The sequence below is a fragment of the Liolophura sinensis genome, chromosome 2 (assembly GCF_032854445.1).
Source record: "Liolophura sinensis isolate JHLJ2023 chromosome 2, CUHK_Ljap_v2, whole genome shotgun sequence".
NCBI classification, from domain to species: domain Eukaryota; kingdom Metazoa; phylum Mollusca; class Polyplacophora; order Chitonida; family Chitonidae; genus Liolophura; species Liolophura sinensis.
In genome coordinates, this window is record NC_088296.1 from 13,105,635 (window position 1) to 13,121,428 (window position 15,794).

Genomic DNA, 15,794 nt, shown 5'->3' on the forward strand with positions numbered 1-15,794 from the left:
AACTCAAAAAGTACTGGTTTCGGGAAATACCTAATTATATATTCGTATTTAGCCTATTATATTCTGAAAGTTCGTAGTGCAGAACAAGAAACTCCCATTTTTCAAATTAAAGATCGAACGTATTAAAGTAAAGTAAACCCGGCCCATGGTACATGAATCTAACGTCACGCTATGGACGTAAGGTAAATGTAAGAAAGAACATCAGTTAACTGACACGACTACATAAATACGTAAATGAGTAACGGCTACATTTATGATGAAAGCAATGTGATCAACGCCTTGAATTTAATTTGTAAGTTTTGTCTTGAGGCAAGACAAGAAAAATGGGGTCAACCGAGCGTAAAATTACGTTAAAACGTTCACGCCATGTCCGGTACGTCCTTTCTAAACAATGGCTGCAGTCCAAAAATGGCTCTCAGCTCGCCCAGACACGCAACATTCCAGGTATATTCCATTCGGTAATGGCAAACCATTTCTATACAAGGCTGCCATTAGGCTTGTCTTTTCAAGTTTTATGCCCATACGCCACCTAGGAACGATAACTTTTTCAAAGACCTGTGACTATGGTGAAGGCAAAATGGCTGCTGCTTTAGCTATGGCCGAGTTTAATTTGTGTCTCGTGTGTCAGCCCAATGTAAAGAGAGGAGATGAAGTAGCCAGCTGGGGCTAGGAAAAATCCGGCTGTGAGGGCATTTTGGTTTTGTATAACGTGCAGTTCTCGTCAGCTGCTTACATTTCTACTGCCTTAATATTTGCAGACCTGGTTAAATTAAAGGAATTAAGGCAAAACCGAAACTTCCTGATACCATTTTTGTTTTGGGCCTGGTCAATTTTTTTTTTAAAAGCAAATAGTCACATGACCGGTGGACGCCGTGTCTGAAACCGGCTCCCAAGACAATGACAAATCTGACACTTCAGCGACTAAATCCGATTTCATCACGCAATATTGTACTCGGATTCCAATTATAGAAGCACGCTTAGACAGCGCAACCTAGATAGCGCAAGACGCGTCTTGAACAAATTTGTGTTGAACTCCTGACACAAACCCCTTATGTTATAAATTTTGACCCGCGTTTTGACCCAGTAAAAATGGCTTTTTAACCGTTTTGCGTTTGAGCTTGTCTGGCAACACAAATAATTCGAACTAAAATAATACATACGTTTTATTGCTAAAGCATACCTTACAATCTCTCAAAACTGGCAACTTTACCAGTTTCCAGGATAACGGACAGGAGCAGCAGAGTACGTTCATTTACATCCAGTCAATAAGAAGGAAACATACACATCAAAACAAACCAAAAGTAAGATTTATCTTTCAGCTTACAGGTTATTTTATGACGCTCTTTATGACGCACTGATCACCGCACTCATTTTGTCCAAGCATTAAGAATCGGGTGGGTTACACTGTGCATGAATACTTTCCAAATAGAGAAGTCAGAGTGGTCAATATTACTCCGAACATTAATCGGATAGGTTAAGAATACACTTTGTCCTTACAACCGCTATTTCATGCTTTTACTGTCACAAGATATACCGAGCTTCCAGTTGTGTTATAATCATAACAGCATAAGAGATAATAAACAGTTTACCAAAAACTGCCATGTGCTATACAACCGGTTCTCTAGACAACAGCCGTTTAAAAATCTTTTAAAAATAACTAAGTCTTTTAACAACTTTTAAAAAACAAAAAGTCAAAAACAAAAGTTCACTTGTACGGAAATGGTAACCCATACCCCTTTTTCCTGACGTGGACAAACTCTAATATTTATTCACCAATGAGCATTTAATCATCCTGAAATATTAAGTAAACTTTCCAGACTGGACAGGAACAGCTTACTCTGAGCATGCAACACTGTTCTAACGGAATAGCCAGATTATGTCAAACATCTTACTTTGAAAAGCAATTCATGCCTACACGTTTTCACCATGAACATCCTTAAAACATTGATTACAACATCTGTTGTGTGGACACTCAAAATCAATGTGACGTTACCATTGTCTGATCCATAGGCCTAGTGAGCCTGGCACAAGGTTTGGAGATGAGAAGTGGGATTTCAAATGCTAACATAATTAACGTGATGAACATGTGTTATTTGCAACTGAGAGTTGTGCATACCAAAAGATTACCCAGAACTATTCAGCTAGATCAACCCATGGCCACAGATCGTGAAAACAGTACAATTCTTGGACATTATACCATAGCCAATGTCGCAGTTGATGTTTCAATACTCCTCGCATGAGATACGGCAAATAGTTTGGTTGAAATCAACAGATATTCTGATATGGCAATAGGTTATTATGTGACAATATGGTAGCAGCAGTCAAATTCGACAAGATGGTGGCCTTTTGTCACCTCAGAAGTGTTTCAGCAAACATCGTAGTGCATATCTTTTCAGTGCTATTCACTGCCAATGAAATTCTGTATTTCACTTATTCAGCTATTAGTTTGTCAGTGTTTCATTTCATGAAAAAAAATTTTCCATCAAAGCTATTTATTTAGCAAGAAACAAAATTTGCTACTGAGCCAAACAACTGGTAACTCGAATAAACGAGGAAAGGTTTTCGCAACAAAGATAATAATTGGCAACCAATAAAAAAAAATAAAAATGACTGCATCACATTAACAAATTCCAAACGATGAAACATCTACGCAAAGAAAAGGGCATTAAATGTTTGAAGTGAATAGCAGTGTCTTTCTACTCATCCCCACTACTAAAATTCTGATTAGTGTCACATGAAGTAAAAATATGAAGAGTTGCCTCTAGGACTTCTAATCACCTGACCAAGACACAATTCATAACACCCCAGACTTCTGGCCACTTTACATCAAATGGCATGTTTCTACAGTTTCCTGTACTTTGTGAGAGTTGTCACCTTCAAGATAATCTTAAGTCTGTCCACGTGTACACACACAGATTCTAATACGTATGTCCAAGCCTCTGTTGTGCTGTGCTACTGTGTTCAGTCCAGACACAGGAAATGTTTAGAGGTGCACATCTGTACCAGGTTAAAAATATAGATTAGACATGACAGTCATTCTAACAATAAAAACATTTATAAAGGCAGTTCTATACACAATATCGAGTCTTTCTGTGCTTAAAAAGCACAACAGTTCAGTCACAACTCAGCCTTACATAGCCAAGTTTCAGCTCTGTTCAGCCTGCGTCATGTAGGCATCCAGCTCAGCATCTAAATGTGACTTCGTTTTGGACATGTATGCTTCTAACTGGTTGTCAAGAGTTTCTCGGTCTGGCTGCTGATTGGCTCCAGCTCCTCGGCCACGCCCCCTTCCCCCACGACCACGCCCCCTCATGAAACGGCCACGCCCTCTGGCTGTGCCTCTAAACCTGCAAATCAGAAGTCACAGTTCATCTACAAAGAATATCAAGACGATGACATGCTTAGACTTACTAAAATTATTTTTTTAACTTATTTGGTGTGCAACACTAACATTTAACTATATGAATTCAAGATTTCAATTTGATGTCTCAACAACATATGAAGTTGACTTTTTAACACGCTTGTTAGAAAAAAAAAAACATTTAATGGCAATGATAAAAGACTGAAAATGGTAATAATCCACTGCATGTACTAATTATAGCTTGTATAACAGATTTTGTCCATGACCCAATCTGCTTAGCCCACTGTTTACATCTACATATAAACTACCACGCTAAGTGTCATTTTGAAGTACATGTACAAAGGGTACCATATACCATATTCATGTTCACGCTGGAGACTCAAAGAAAATGTTCACACTGGAGACTCACAGAAAACATTCACTTCTGACATTTTTATTTTCAGACTGTGTGAACCGTTTATCTTCTTCATATGAACACCTCATGCGATGAGTGAATCCCACAGATAGCAATAAGAGTTAGGTCAGTGTTAAAACATCCAACTACATAAAACACACTGCAATTACAACATATCAGTAGTTTTCATGAACCACAATCCGGCCTACTACAATTAGACTGACATGGCCAGAATGTTGAAATGTCCGGGCATCAGAATGATTAAAACAGGGCAAAAAATAACACACATGGATTGCTGTCTTGCCAACATGAAATGTACACTGAAAAACTCTTTCAACCCACAACCTACTATGACAAGTACTGAGAACAGCGAACAACATCTAAAATGTTCACAAATGCTGTAAACAAACCAACATGAAAATGTCTGGAAGCACCTTTTTTTTTAGAAGGAAAATAAAAAATTATTTTCTTTCATTTGCATACTTGCAGACTATATTACCAGTTTACAAACTCCCTTCCTACACCTACTTGATTTGATCCATGATTAAAATACTAATTATCCTAAAAATGTTCATATTCCATATTTATTTGGATGGAATTCACTGTCACACTTTGCTATTATCTCAGCCATTTACTTGAAACGAGATACGTGAATACATAGACCTCCTGACACAGCCTATACAGTGGCAGCTTGAAGTTAGCCACGGCCAAAACAACCTTCATGCTAGCTCTTTTCTCGGTAGACTAATATATTACCGAAGATTCTAATAACACCTAAACTGATTCAACAATTTCTAAGAAAGCTTTCTTGGCAGTATTTCGCCCATTTAGCGGAGAGAACATCTATTCAAGTCGAGGAAGGAAAAATGGAAATCTTTAGAAGGGACTACATGTTGCCTATGGCGTAAGCTGGTTAGCTTGAGGTTGTGTACTGATGTTAATATATGGACGTCACCGCAGATACGACACAGCACAGCAAGCCAAGGAGGTGGACACATGCAGGGTTTACCTTCACTCGGGTGCAAAATGTACATGTATGTTAATCCATGACCAGATGATGTATGTAGAGGGTAGCCAGAATGACAGGGACACAACTCAACCTTTTATGTGCATACGGGTACATGATAAATGCAGGTAGCTGAAGTACTACTGCAGTGGCGTAAGATGAACTTGTGATTTACAGCGGACTATACATGTAGAAGAGTGAGCAATTCATGTGCTTCTGTCATTCCCCTCTCCACTGTCTCTAACCAACTTCTGGATGAACCGAAAATGAAAGTTTATCAAGAACAAAATTATCCATCAAAGAGTACAGCCTCTATCGTGTCCAAGAGCACTCTTTTACTAAAATTCTTTAGATTCAGCTCAGAAAGTTAGCGAAATATTATCCGATACAAAATTTGGCATAATGTCCTCTGCCGATATAATTTTTTCCATTATACTTATTTCACATGTACCATCTAAGGACCATTTCAAACCCAGTTTCGGCACAGAATATATGTGTACACTAATGATCAAATTTCACATTTCCAGTTTTCCAAAAAAACACTCATTTTTAAAAAAAAAAAAATGAGGTGGAGATTTGAAACTTCCTGAGAAATCGAGAGCTTACATTGAGATCTGAAATTTTAACCCAGCAATGAGAAGACATCCACACCACGGCAATACAGGCTACAGACAGAGCGAGTCAGGCATGAGGGGAGGAGCTTACGGAGATGGACTGCCGGACCCGCTCCAATCTCCACGGCCTCGTCCACCTCGCCTTCCTCGAGAACGCCATGGACGGCTGAACCCTTGGTCTCCTTGACCACGACCTCTGAATAAAGGGCAACAACTCATAATGGCTATGATATCAAAAGTATACCCAAACACACTACACTGAAAAACACTCAGCCTGAGGCAAATTTAAAGCTTAAAGATCAATTTATCTTAAACTGTGGATAAAACTATTATACACAGTATATGTATTTCTCTCAAAGGACAGGCATTCATTGTTGTAGAAGCTTCTTAATCTCTTTCTAGTTGATGTAATCCTGTATTAAACAACTCTAGATCTCATCAAGAGTGAGTGAGTGAGCGAGCGAGCGGGTACCTGGGGCTTAACGTTGTACTTCAGTCATAACGAGCCACCGCTCGTTTACTTAGTGCTGCTTTACTGAGATAACTTACTGAAGGCAAGCAATCTACCCCGTCCGAGCCATTATACTGATACAGGTCAACCAGACGTTGCACTATCCCCTTAAAGCTGAACACCAAGCGAGGAAGCTATAACTTCCTCTTTTAAGGTGTCTTAAGCTTTCTTAGATGTGACCCGACCCAGGATTGACCCTGGATCTACCGCCCCTGAAGCCGACACTCTTCCAACTGTGCCCTATCAGGGCTGGTCAATCTCATCAACAGATAAAAGAAGTTAACAGCTTCTTTGTCCATTTGCACAAGGAAACCAATAATGTCCTAAAGTTTCTTTTTTAAACTTTAAACATCAAATTATCTTGTATTTTGAATCCTGCAGTGGATTTCTAAATAAACAGCACAACACACAGTTGTTCAATCACTATTTTTTTCAAACCATTATTATCACTGGATGTGGAAGGACTCTACAGTTTAAAATTTCTACAGTTAATTTCTTAAATTAACTTAAGTACAATGTAACACAACATGGAAGTGGGTAAGTTAAAACAACCGTTTATGCGTCTAAAATGATGACTATTTGCATGATTCAAAGTCATCTTTTGTAATGACCTAGGCTAACCCTTGGGTTGTCCTAGGCTAACCCTTTGGCTCACTAACATGATGTGCCAGTGACATGGACAATGCCTTGTTGTCTTACCGTAAACGACCTTGCACGTTTAAACCAAAGAGACATTCAGAAACCCTCTACGTCACAGAATTTCAAACTTTTGAACAGAAGCAGACAGTCTGATGGACGCCATTGTACATGTACATCCAGACAGTGCATGCCTCTACAAGACTTGCGTCCCTTACAAGCTAGGTGACCATGACACTCACTGGCAACAAGAGGGTTGTTTAAAACCTGTGGCATTTTGCAAATCCAGCAAAATGATTAATTTTGGAAATTTTGAAAAAACCTGAAATCAGCTGATCACCTTGAAATTCTCATCCCTCTTCATGGTGAGTGACACTCAAGACGCTAGGCAAATTGTTCCCACAGATGTGGGTGGACTAAAGCACGGAACTGCTTCCACATTTATTTTTTCTTCAGACCCACAGGATACGACACACCCCAGGAATTTCTCGACTATATTGGGGTTTTAGGCCAGTTTAGCAGTTTTTCCCTAGAACTGCAGCAATGCCCCCATGACCACAGTCATAAGGAAAGGTGTGTACAAGTACCTGTTCTGAAATCCTCCTCTGCCACGAAATCCCCCTCGGGTCAGAGTGCCCCGGCCTCTCTGCAGGCCACCTCGTCCTCGGCCTGAAATAGCAAACATAATATCCATGATAACTAGAACACTAGATGTAACTTCATTGCTGACACAAATTTACATCAATGTAATCTGAGCTGCTGTTTCAAAAGCCTCATACATGAAAACACCTATAAAAACTTGGATCAGTGCATTGAGCAAACCACTGCCCTTCACCAGGTACATGTACCCGTTGAGCAAACCACTGCCCTTCGTCAGGTACACGTACCCACTGAACAAACCATTACCCTTCCCCAGGTACATGTACCCATTAAGCAAACCACGGCCCTTCGTCAGGTACACATACCCATTGAACAAACCACTGCCCTTCGCCAGGTACATGTACCCATTAAGCAAACCGCTGTCCTTCCCCAGGTACATGTACCCATTGAGCAAACCACTGCCCTTCTACAGGTACATGTACCCGTTGAGCAAACCACTGCCCTTCCCCAGGTACATGTACCTATTAAGCAAACCATTGCCCTTCCCCACGTACATGTACCCGTTGAGCAAACCACTGCCCTTCCCCACGTACATGTACCCATTGAGCAAACCATTGCCCTTCCCCAGGTACATGTACCCATTGAGCAAACCACTGCCCTTCCCCAGGTACATGTACCTGTCAAACATACTTACTTAACCCTAGATCAATGCGTCGAGCAAACCACTGCCCTTCGTCAGGTACATGTACCCATTGAACAAACCACTGCCCTTCGCCAGGTACATGTACCCGTTGAGCAAACCATTGCTCTTCGCCAGGTACATGTACCTTTTGAGCAAACCACTGCCCTTCGCCAGGTACATGTACCCGTTGAGCAAACCTCTGCCCTTTCCCAGGTACATCTACCTGTTGAGCAAACCATTGCTCTTCGCCAGGTACATGTACCTTTTGAGCAAACCACTGCCCTTCGGCAGGTACATGTACCCATTGAGCAAACCACTGCCCTTCCCCAGGTACATGTACCTATTAAGCAAACCATTGCCCTTCCCCACGTACATGTACCCGTTGAGCAAACCACTGCCCTTCCCCAGGTACATGTACCCATTGAGCAAACCATTGCCCTTCCCCACGTACATGTACCCGTTGAGCAAACTATTGCCCTTCCCCAGGTACATGTACCCATTGAGCAAACCATTGCCCTTCCCCACGTACATGTACCCGTTGAGCAAACCACTGCCCTTCCCCACGTACATGTACCCATTGAGCAAACCATTGCCCTTCCCCAGGTACATGTACCCATTGAGCAAACCACTGCCCTTCCCCACGTACATGTACCTGTCAAACATACTTACTTAACCCTAGATCAATGCGTCGAGCAAACCACTGCCCTTCGCCAGGTACATGTACCCGTTGAGCAAACCTCTGCCCTTTCCCAGGTACATGTACCTGTTGAGCAAATGACTGCCCTTCCCCAGGTACATGTACCTGTTGAGCAAACCACTGCCCTTCTACAGGTACATGTACCCATTAAGCAAACCACTGCCCTTCGTCAGGTACACATACTCATTGAACAAACCATTACCCTTCGTCAGGTACACGTACCCGTTGAGCAAACCGCTGCCCTTCCCCAGGTACATGTACCAGTCAAACATACTGACTTAACCCAAAATCAGTGCGCTGAGCAAACTACTGCCCTGTGTCAAGTACTAAAATGAAAAGTTTTTTTTACGAAATCATTTCTATTTATCTAGTATCTATAATGAAAACAGCTACCGAGTTACCATGTCAACCGCGAAAATGGACACATGGAAGTCGTGACACATCATCCTCTGTATCTATCCATATAACAAAAATTAAACATCTGCGTGAAAAACAGATGTTGCGCGAGTTGTAACCTGGACACGAAATCATATACACTTGTATAGTATATATCAGGAAAATGGCTATCTGGTTACCATGACAAATGCGAAGATGGACAAATGTGAGTTACAATACCTGTGTATGTATCCACCAAAAATTACAACTATGTGGAAAACTGTTGGAGTTGTAGCCTGAACACGAAATCATATCTATTTATATAGTATACATAGGGAAAATGGCAATCTGGTAGCCATGACAGCCATGCAAATGGACAACTGAGTCGCGACACATCTGTATATGTATGCATCCACCAAAAATGACAACTCTATACAGAAAACAGTTGGTCTTACAGCCCTGCTATGAAATCATATCTATATATAGTGTATATAGGGAGACTGGCGACCTGGTAACCATGACAAACACGGAAATGAACAAATGTGTGTCGCCACAAATCATCAGCTGTGTATGTATGTAACCACCAAAAATTAAAACTACACAGAAAACAGTTGAAGTTATAGCACCGACAAGAAATCATATCTATTTTTATGGTATCTGTATAAGTAATATAGCTATCTGGATACCGTGACAACAGCAAAAACGGACAAATGCGAGTTGCGACACATGGTGATGTGTATGTATCCCCTAAAAATTAACGCTATGTGGAAAACTGATGGAGTTACCTTGGGCACGAAATCATATCTATTTATACAGTATACATAGGAAAATGGCAATCTGGTAACCATGACAACTGCAGAAAGTACAAATATGAGTCGCAACACATCGTCATCTGTGTATGTATCCAATAAAACACTATGCAAAAAAGTTGGAGTTACAGCCTGGACATGAATTCATATCTATATGTAGTCCATATAAAAAAAAATGGCTATCTGGTTACCAGGGCAACTGTGAAAATGGACACGTGAGCCACGACACAGTCCCCTGTGTATCTATGTGTCACCCCAAAAAATATGTTGAAAACTGTTGGAGTTATAGCCCAGACACATGGACAGATAAAATTGCTATGAAATAACACTCCGGTATTGGAGGGGGCGTATCAAATTATGAATAAAGCATAAAACACCGGCCTAAAAACTGTAAAAGCCAATGTCCCCCACCTCTAAATCCTCTTCGCAACCCTGTCCCTCCACGGTTCATTGTAGTTCCAACCTGCGTCAGGTTGGCCTGACTTCCTCCACGTCCTCTGCCTCTGCCTCTGCCACGTCCTGTTGTTATGACAACTCCACGCCCACGTCCTCTGGGAACGTTTGGTAGATTCAGTCTGGCCTTAATGTTGCTCTTCCCAAGTCGCTGTTTCAAACTCTTCTGAAGCAAAGTTTTGTTTAAATATACTTCATTAGAACGAAGAAAATTCCTTATCAACCGAACTATTTTTTGGATAGGGTTGGGTTACCCCTGCAATTTATTTATTTGATTGATGTTTTATGCTGTACTCAAGAATATTTCACTCATACGACGGCGGCCAGCATTATGGTTGGAGGAAACCGGGTAGAGCCCGGGGAAAACCCACGACCATCCGCAGGTTGCTGGCAGACCTTCCCACTTACGGCCGGAGAGGAAGCCAGCATGAGCTGGCCTTAAACTCACAGCAGCCGCATTGGTGAGAGACTCCTGTGTCCGTTACCACTGCGAATAATTTAACGGCCATTACTTGGTGATGTACAAGTACATACAAAACAATGGCTTTAAGAAAGTAGACACAGATGTGTATATATATATGAGCCGTGATTGTTTACTTCATGGTGTGTATTGCCATATTTAAAATTCTTCAACCATATGCCGACGGGTCCGGACTGAGTGTTTATGTAATCTAGGAAGTAAACCAACGTCCTTGATTAGGTTCAGAACAGATGTCCCGACAAAACCACAGGAGCCATGTTCCAGACTCGGACCAAGTCACTGCGGCGAGAACAATGCTGTAGCAGCAAGCGACGATCCCAGTATGGTGAATTTCAATTGCTTCCTTACTGTGAAGAATTGTCAACATTGCACTGCAGGCAACTATACACAGCCCGACAGCCTAGTGAATTCAAAAGAAACCACTTGTTCCAACTGACTGACACCTTTTGCCTATTAAAAGCTGTACAAACCTGTTTAATTTTCAGAGCGGCTTGGACTGATGGCCTGTTAGCCATCTGTTGGGCAAGACGACGATTCTGTACGCTGGCTTGTTGCTGAGCAGCCATCTTGGCGCGGGCATTTTGAGTGGGCGGTGACTTGGGCTGTTTCTGGATGTGCGTGAAGCTTGATTGGTTGAAGGAAAGGCACATGTGTAAATGAGCAGAGGGTCTCTATGAGGGGGTCCCAAATGTGCTCTATTTCTGTTTCTTCACATGTGGTACTGATTCCACAGTGATTTTTCTTATTAGGTTGAAAACCTTGCAGAATGCTGAAGTATTCACATTATCATATACTACATGAAGTTAAATATGTTTTTATGAAACTTTTTTTCCCCAGAAATTACAGGAAAGATAGAATCAATTTTATTCTGAACACGTTTAGAATCTCAGGTTCCTATTCCTATTTTTTTTTATTAGCGTACACTAGTATACAGTGTAACATCATCAGTTGGCTAGATAGCTAAATAAAATGTAGACAAAACCAAAGGACACATTTTGAAAGACGATACATGTACATATGGATGTAAAAGCTTAAGTGACTGTTCATTTCAACGGTCTGGTAAGATGAACTCCCTTCAAAATTTAGATAATCAAAAAGTTCAGTTCCTAATGTTTTAAACACCAAAGAGAGCAAGAAATCACTTGGTTACATTTACTTCCTACACCAAGTCTGTTTATTACACATTTGCTCACAAAAACACACACAAAAATACTTTATCATATTTCAGTTTCAATTTAGCTTTTCAGAATGATGATAATATAGGCCTTAACCATGGGATAGAATTTCCATAAAATCTCTTTTGGTTGATGTTTTTCATTTGTTTCATACAACATGTATGTACTTGTGTTAAAATAATTCTACACTATCAGCCTTGTATCTAGGAAAGATCTTAGGAAAGTGCTTGGATACAGTGTGAGGCAAATAATGTCATTAAAGTTATTCATGTTATCAACTGAAAGCTCTGATAACATGTTATCAACTGAAAGTTCTGATATCAACTTTGAACAGAGTTGAACACAGAGAAAGAGATAGAGCATGTCAGTGCCTATACCTCTTACCACATTGAATGCAGGGTACAGGGTTCAACTGACTAGATCAAAGTACCAGAGTGCGAGTCACTGTAGTGAAGAGAAGTGAAATGACAGAAAGTGGGCCATGAAAGGAATGTATGAATTTCATGAATTTTTGGCACCAAGTCAAAATTTATAACATCAGTATGGTTACAGCCCAAACAAGTTATAAACTGTTATACAGCATTTTTGTAAAAAAAAAAGAAAAAAAACTTGAATCAAACGTCAATTATTAACTTCGTCACAAAAACTCCCCCTGTTGGTTACTGTCAGTCATGTTTATCTCTGATATCGGTGACCATACACATAGATGCAGTTTACCCAAGTTTTCTACACAAAGTATACCAGAAACATAGGCTAACTGGAAATAATTCACCTTTTCCCCTTTCAGACAATGAATTTCAAGGTTTACTTTAAGTAAAACGTGTGTAAATTTGAAAAAGTTCAAAAATTGGTTTATTTAAGGAGGCACTTTGATCGGCCGAGTTGCACTTATCATGGATTTACTGTTGATGAAACAGTGCTGCAAGTAAGCATGGTGATCAATGGATCAGGCTGCAATATCAATACACCAGTGCCCCAGATCTGATGCTACGGTGTACATGTGCACAAGACACAAAACGGTTTACAACAGGAATGCAAAACCAGAAAATATGAAGGAAATCCTGTGAGATAGAATGATGTTTTAAAGGAATGACGCCTACAAGTAAAGGGATACGACAGACACAGAATGACGGGAATGAAAGAGATCAGAAAAATAACACCTTGAATTAGTAGACAGTGTTACACATTTTAACTTCATAGCATTCTGCACTTGACAAAATAAGAGCTGGGACCCCTCCAACAAATCAACCATTGCTTTATTTGTCAAGTCTTATTGACAGTCAACAAATTTTAGCACAAAGCATAACATGCATGGCTTTAAAGCCTAGCCGAGCATTCCAGTTTCTGCACTGGATTTTGACAATTGCAGACCAGCAAAATTGTCTTAGCAGCTTACAAGCTTTGCAGCAAGTTAAACAATATTTAGCCTTGAATACTTAATATTCAAGACAAGGTTAAATATTTAAAACATTCAATGCTGCTGCTTGTTTTGGCTCTTAAAAGCTTTAAAAGGCCAGAGGTAATCATAGAAAATGATTTTTCCTTCTTTATGGCCTTTGTGCATGAAGCATTTAGACCCATTAAACAAAGATCAAGAGGAGACAACTCCTGTGTGCATCATCCTACATCCTCTGCAGGAGACGGAAGCTCATTTCACACCAAACTTCATCTGCCATAGTTACGTTACCATGGCTTCAGCCATCCAAAACTCATACCGTTCGTTGAGAGACATTTTTGTTGAGCTCTTGAGCACTATTTTGTTTGGAACTTGTGCCATGATGATCCAATGGTTTAATTCTTCTACCTGGAAAAAGCCAAAATATAGTTATTAGCTCCCTGTAACATTGTAATGCATGTATTATTTTCCAGTTCATGAAGTGCACTTTTCACGGACACAGAAAACACCGTTATGTAGGCCTCCCTATGACGCCATGCTGAAGAGACCTGATGTACCATCCCAACATGTCACCGATATTTACAAGGACAGCAGAAGTATCCGTCCGTTGGGTCAAAGTACGACAGATTGCGCTTCGTTTAAAATCCGGATGCCCTTCAATTATGTCCAGGATATCAGTTCAGTGGGTTGATTCGAACATAAGGTAATCTTGCGTCCACATGGTCAAGAAAATAACCTATCGACATTGTGCTTGCGATAAATCTACAGAAGTAAGGAACAAAAGCGTCTCCAAATGTGGAAACATATTTGATGGGTAATTTTTGTCTCAAACGACGTGACAAACTGCCATGGCAACTGTATTGTGGCTATAAGTGAACATTTTATTCATGCCACCAAATCTGTAAGCAAGTTTCCAAAAGGCTAGGTATGCGAGTCTCATTTTCATATCCTCAACTTCCCAACTGTAACAGGAAGTCAATAAGTTTAGTCCGAATTTAAGGTTAAAGAATGTGAATCTAAACTGACATGAACTGTTAATTACCTGGTAAGTGCACTATTCTACATACGCACACTACTGGTTTTTGATTTTGACCACGTTTTGTCACATTTACAACCTAGTTCAATCAAATGTTTTAACCATTTCTGTATTAGCCTACCTCAACATTTAATTGTTGAATTAAAAACATCTAGTCAGTCCAAAACGTTGACCCTAAAACAGCAGCATGTGCTGATTTCTTGCATGGATATACACATTTAATTCCATTTCAGATGAGTTATATGTTGAAAATCTGATCAAGTGTTGACTTTTTTCTCTTCAAAATTGTGGTGTGCATAAGTGACGCATCAAGTGCATCAAAATTCTGGACTGTAGAGGAGGCCACAGGCAGAAAACATGGATAAGAAGGCGGTTGTGCAAGCTGTAACCTTTAAACCTTTAGAGCTGAATTCCCTTGCTTGACTGACTGGGCAAATTATTCTTTCTAGTTTACATCCATGATGACTGATAAAACCATGGCTAAATCTGTCACGTAAGACGCCCTGCATGGTCCTATCTTGACAGGTTGATTTCTCTATCGTTTGCCGCATGGTGCCGAAATCTTCCTATACGTTAGACCTATGAGCAATACACATCCTATAAGTTAGACCTATGAGCAATACACAGAAAATTATGTGAATTTCAACAACATTTTGACACTGGAATGGATTTACACTTGCAGGAGTGGTAATTAAGGCCCTATTCTATTCAATCCACAACAGAAATTGTGTTGGTGTTTTAAAATGGATTTCAAGGTCCACAGACAATACAATAGACCGACAGGAATTTTTAGTTCCATGACTTCAACGTTTAATTTAATTATTTTCAGTTCTTTCAAACTGTACTGGCAATACTTTATTTGGATAACTGGAAACATTTACTTCACGATATTAATGTCAGTAAGTGAACTTCGCATGTATCGATCGATATTTCACTTTGGTCATACTCAGGACTCACCTCAGGACTGGTGACGTGGCGAAATATATTATATATATTGTATGTATGTAACATGAAAAACACGTCATTCGGAACACAAATCAAAAAAGGTATTCACATCACAGCAACTTTCCTGTCAATATTTGTTTACAGAATATATGTCAACATGTAAGTCGAAATACCTTAGACTGTCGTACCGGTTGATGTAAGCAAGCGAAAAAAAGTCGAAAATCCGGAGACAATTCATAAAAATGATGATAATAATAATACAAAGGTATAAACGTAACACATGTTAACAAACTTACAAAATTTCACAGTTGGATGGCTTTGGAATCCAGGGATATCTGTCGATAAGTTACAGATTATTACTTATCACTGACAGGCGAATGATATGCCAACAATTACCATTTCCGCTGAACGGGTTCAGCACTCCAATACAATACTCAAAAATTCGAAATTTTAAAAATGTATTGGGAATATATTTGTATTTTTCTTATCTTTGAACATTTAAATTTATTTTGCGAAAATGGACGATTTTATTTTTACACCAATCATTTTTTAAAAGGTTCAAGGTGCCAAGACACCGGAAGAGGAGTAGGCTAAGTCATTTTATTTTAGAGGGGGTATAAAGC

The 15,794-nt window shown here is 39.9% G+C and overlaps 1 protein-coding gene across 3 annotated transcripts; it reads right to left on the reverse strand.

Annotated features, from left to right (window-relative positions):
* Window positions 1-1,145: 1,145 nt before the first annotated feature.
* LOC135462744 (chromatin target of PRMT1 protein-like) lies at window positions 1,146-15,574 on the reverse strand. 3 transcript variants are annotated; one of them, XM_064739977.1, is made up of 7 exons: window positions 15,468-15,574; window positions 13,510-13,598; window positions 11,090-11,243; window positions 10,097-10,301; window positions 7,110-7,191; window positions 5,467-5,571; window positions 1,146-3,347 (listed from the first exon to the last, which is right to left on the reverse strand). In XM_064739977.1, the coding sequence occupies exons 2-7, from the start codon at window positions 13,569-13,571 to the stop codon at window positions 3,146-3,148; spliced, it is 810 nt and encodes a 269-aa protein (XP_064596047.1). In that variant the 5' UTR covers window positions 13,572-13,598; window positions 15,468-15,574; the 3' UTR covers window positions 1,146-3,145. The 3 variants fall into 3 exon arrangements, with proteins under 3 accessions (XP_064596047.1, XP_064596046.1, XP_064596048.1); XM_064739976.1 differs by having other exon boundaries at window positions 10,097-10,304; XM_064739978.1 differs by lacking the exon at window positions 5,467-5,571 and having other exon boundaries at window positions 10,097-10,304.
* Window positions 15,575-15,794: the final 220 nt, after the last annotated feature.

Excerpts from the sequence above, each read along its gene's own strand:
- LOC135462744 (XM_064739976.1), bottom strand. The coding sequence starts at position 13,571 with ATGGCACAAGTTCCAAACAAAATAGTGCTCAAGAGCTCAACAAAAATG. Across the intron at positions 10,305-11,089 it reads CCGCTCTGAAAATTAAACAG|AAGAGTTTGAAACAGCGACT; the intron begins GTTTGTACAGCT and ends ACTTTGCTTCAG. Across the intron at positions 7,192-10,096 it reads GTTGCGAAGAGGATTTAGAG|GCCGAGGACGAGGTGGCCTG; the intron begins GTGGGGGACATT and ends TTGCTATTTCAG.